We start from the raw sequence: 4,800 nt of genomic DNA, 5'->3' as shown, positions 1-4,800 counted from the left end.
TGTTATCCAGAAACAGAGAAAAGTACCTTACAACTTAGAAGACAAAGCCGTGGCAGAAGAGAAACGGTTGATGGATCAAGATATCATTGAGGATGTCCCATCTAATGAAGCTACGTCATGGTGTACAAATCCTGTAATAGCAACAAAACCTCATAAGCCAGATTCCATCAGATATTGTGTTAATATGCGACCAGTCAATATCGCTATTAAGAGGCCTATTACTGAAGCACATACAGTGGAAGATATAGCGTTTAAGTTAAATGGAGCACAACATTTTAGCAAATTAGATATGAATGAATCGTATCATCAAATTGAGCTGGAAGAGACATCTAGACATCTTACAACATTTTATGGTGTTAATGGTAAAAAGAGATATAAACGTTTAAACTATGGTGCCGTATCATCTCAAGATATTTTCGATGACATTATGTATAAAACTGTTGGTGACATTCCTGGAGTAATTAATATTGGAGATGACATTATAGTTTATGGTTCAACTGTTCAGAATCATAATCAAGCGTTACAGGCAGTATTTGAACGCTTCCGGGAGTGCGGACTAACACTTAATAAATCAAAATGTAAACTTATGTCATCACAAATCGATTTGTTTTGGATTTGTGTTTTCGGACCAAGGAATGAGGCTGATCCAGAAAAAATAGCTTCAATCAAACGACTACAAATACCCAAGTCAGTAAGCGAAGTTCGATCATTTTTGAGTATGTTAGCTTTTTCATCGAGATTCATACCTCAGTTCTCAACAATTTCAACGCCACTACGGAAGTTGACAGAGAAAAATGCTGTTATGCAATGGGGTCCAACAGAACAGCAGGCATTTGATGAACTTAAATCTAGTCTTTCTAGAGATCTTACATTATCGTATTACAATACCGCATTACCAACTAGAGTGTACGTTGATGCTAGTCCAACTGGTATTGCAGCTATGCTTGCCCAAAAACAAAATGGATTTTGGCATCCTATTTTATTTACTAGCAGATCCCTCACTAAGGTCGAGCAAAGATACAGTCAAATAGAACGTGAAGCATTGGGAGCACGGTGGGCTTGTGAACGACTTTATATGTATGTTATTGGTTCAAAGTTTGAAATTGTGACCGATCATCAACCGTTGTGACCATTATTTAATAATCCAAATAGTAGACCACCCATTCGATTAGAAAGATGGTTGTTGTACTTGCAACAATTTGAATTTCAGCTTATCTACGAAAAAGGAAAATTCAACCCAGCTGATTATCTTAGCAGACATCCTGATCCTAATAGTGACGATGATAAACATTTTTATAAACATTGTGAAGAAACTGTTAGAGCTATAATAAAACAATGTTCACTCCCAGCCGTTACGCTAAAAGAAGTTCATGACGAAACCATTAAAGACAATACGTTAAATAATTGCGTTGTTTGGAATACCAAAAACTCTCAAAAGTGACAACGGTCCTCCGTTCAACGGTTTCGAGTTTAAACAATATTTGAAGGACATTGGTTGTAAACATTCTCCGGTTACCCCATTATGGCCAGAAGCTAATGGGATGGCGGAACGATTTATGAAACCTTTAGTTAAATTTGCACAGACAGTCAATATCGAAGGAGCTGATTGGAGATCGGAAATTCATTCTTTCTTATTGAATTACCGAGCAACACCTAGAACTTCAACTGGTTAATCTCCATATGAAATGTTCATGAAACGGATAGTCAACACTAAATTACCTACATTTCAAGTCGATGTTCCTGAAAATCTAGATTACCTTGCCAAGGACACAAAGAAAAAAGGGGAGATAAAAGAGTATGCAGACCAGAAGCGGCATGTGAAACCACACAAGTTTATTGTCGGAAATCCTGTGTTAGTGAAAATCAAGAAAAAATGTAAACTGACTACTCCTTATGATCCGCAACCGTATGTAGTAGTACGTGTGAAAGGTACAATGATTACTGCGACAAGATTATCAGATGGCAAAAGCATTACGCGAAATGCCTCGCATTTTAAATTGTTGGAAATTCCAATAAGATCTGTTATTGCAATAAGTGATAATTTAAATTCGCGAAGTGTAGACGAGGAAGATGAAACAAATTTGGATGACATTATCAAAAATTCTACGTTGTTAGATTATAATTCGCGTGACAAAAATAAAAGTGATCAAAGTCAAAAGGATAGTGTACATTCAGATCCTAATCAAAGTGTTGCATGTGAAAATGAAAATACCGTAAGTGATAATAATCATAGTGATCAGGAACAAATTAATAGGAATAACGGAAATCAAGTCGATACAAATACTTTGGATGTACAAGGAACAAACACTAATCCTACACGGAAATCTCTAAGGATAAAACGCGCCCCAGAAAAATTTAAGGACTATGTTGTAGACTGTAAGACAAAGAAATAATGTCAGTTTTGTTTGTTTCAAAATATTCAATATGATTATTGTAATTGTTATTAATTCACATTTTTGAATCTCATTTTCAGTTTTGCATTTAGTATTTGTACCAATCTAAAGATAAGGAGGAATGTAGTATTGTGGTCTGAATAATTAGAACTCGAAATAGAGTTGTTTCCCTGCATAATTTTAGTTACTGGATTATCAAGATCTTTATATAGTTTGTTTATGTATGACGCCATTGTTGTTGATAATTAAATATATAAATTAAGTTTTTGCGGATTCTATGAGCTAGTGAGGCCATTACAATGAGAAAGCTGAACTTCTCAATAATTTCTTTAGTTCAATATCCAATAACACGTCAGAGGCTAATTTACCAGTATTTGAATCTCGTACAAACTTGAAATTTCATATGTCGATAGTGACTGAGAAAACAGTTCAAGACGTGATTAAAGAATTGGAATCGAAAAAAGCAAATGGATTTGACAATATAAGCCACGCACTTTTAAAAAACACCATTGATACTATCACTATACCGTTGACGCTAATTTATAATCTTTCATTAAAAGAGGGAATATTTCCTGACGTTTGGAAAAAAGCTTTGGTGATGCCAATGTTTAAGAAAGGTGATAAGTCTCAGGTAACTAACTACAGACTAATTTCCTTGCTTAGTTCGTTAAGTAAAATTTTTGAGAAAATTGTTTTTAATGATCTATATGATTATTTTAATACTAACAATTTATTTTATAAATACCAGTCTGGTTTTAGACCTTCGTATTCTCCTGTATTTCAACTAATTGAGGTAAATTACGATGTGGTGAAAGCGATTGATGAAAAACAATTTTCTTGCTACACTTTCTGTGACATTTCCAAAGCTTTCGACAGAGTTTATCTCCGAGGTCTGATCCTTAAGTTAGAAAAATATGGCATTTGTGCAAACATATTGAGTTGGTTAAATAGTTATGTTAATGATCGTCGACAAAGTGTTATTATTCGACATCCTCTGAAAAATATGTAATATCTGGAGTACCTCAAGGCTCGATCTTGGGACCCTTTTTATTTTTGATTTACCTGAATGATGTTCACGATACTCTTCAAAATCTCTCAAGATTATTTGCAGATGATACTGCTATTGGTTGCAACAAATCCTGCATTCCAGATATTGAACATTCTATCAATTCTGATTTAGCAAAATTGCACAATCGGGCCAGGGACTGGCTAGTTAAATTTAATCGTGATAAGACCAAAGTTGTCTTGTTTACTAATAAAGTCCACTTTGAAAATCCAAATATATATTTTGGTGGTAAAAAGCTAGAAAAGTAAACTATCATAAACACTTAGGAGTTTCCTTTTCTTCCGATGCCAAATGGTCGCTTCATATTGAAAATCTTTAAAAATCAGCATCAAAATTATTAAATATTTTAAAAAGTTTAAAGTATCAATTGACACGAAAAACGCTTCTAGATATATATAAAACTTATATTTGGTCAATACTTGAGTATTGTTGTGAGGTCTGGGATGGATGTAGTCAAAGTGATAGTGAAAAACTTGAGAAACTTCAACTTGAAGCCACACGAATTATTACGGGATTACCTAAGTATGCAAGTAGACAATCCTTATATTTTGAAACGGGATTACCCCTACTAAGAAAAATAGGCGTCTTATATCATTCTTTAAAATCGTAAATGGCTCGGCACCAGATTATTTATCAGATAGTTTAAATGATAAACATTATAATCTCCGAAATATAAACGACATTCAAACACCCTCTTCGAGACTTAATATAGCTCTCAATTCGTTCTTTGCAACTACTATTCGTGACTGGAATAATCTTGATGAAAACATAAAATCGACTGATAATTTGAACTCACTGAAATATAACTTGAAAAAGAGACTTTATATTGATAATGCCCCGAGCTTTTTCTACAATGGACCAAGACGTGAAAATATTCTTATAACCAAGATTCGTCATGGATGTAGTGCGCTAAAATCTGATCTACTCAATTATAACATAGTTGATGATGCAACATGTTCTTGTGGTCTATCAATAGAAGATGCTAATCATTTCTTTTTTCATTGTCCTTTGTATTCTGAACAACGGCAAAAATTATTCGATGATCTCATTGATCCTAGAATTATTAGTTTAAATATTTTATTATGGGGTGATCCTCGTGGTAATTATGAATTGAACTCCAAAATTCTAAATCATGCAATGCAATAAATAAAACAATCACATAGGTTTGCATAAGGCCAATGTCTTCTTTTACTTCGATGATTGACTGATGCGTTGTTCCTGGTTGATGTATCGTTCTTAACGGCAGCTATATTGTATATATGTTACCTATCTCGATTCCTGTTACATATGTTATGTGTCACTAAATTGAAATTATTGTAATGTAATCTTCCATAGCATGAA

General features: G+C 33.8%; 1 protein-coding gene across 1 annotated transcript in view; it reads left to right on the top strand.

Moving 5' to 3' along the window:
- The window catches only part of LOTGIDRAFT_174811 (hypothetical protein), a gene marked incomplete at both ends in the record, with an annotated part of 7,162 nt that extends 4,769 nt beyond the window's left edge, over nucleotides 1-2,393 (top strand). The window contains 2 exons of the mRNA XM_009054468.1: nucleotides 195-362; nucleotides 1,732-2,393. Of these exons, the coding sequence (XP_009052716.1) occupies nucleotides 195-362; nucleotides 1,732-2,393 (830 nt within the window). The remainder of the gene's footprint in view (nucleotides 1-194; nucleotides 363-1,731) is intronic.
- Between the last annotated feature and the right edge of the window lie 2,407 nt (nucleotides 2,394-4,800).

This window comes from Lottia gigantea, assembly GCF_000327385.1.
Source record: "Lottia gigantea unplaced genomic scaffold LOTGIsca_219, whole genome shotgun sequence".
Taxonomy (NCBI): Eukaryota; Metazoa; Mollusca; class Gastropoda; family Lottiidae; genus Lottia; species Lottia gigantea.
The sequence above is the reverse complement of the archived record's forward strand: the minus strand, read 5'-3'. Positions and strand labels throughout refer to the sequence as shown.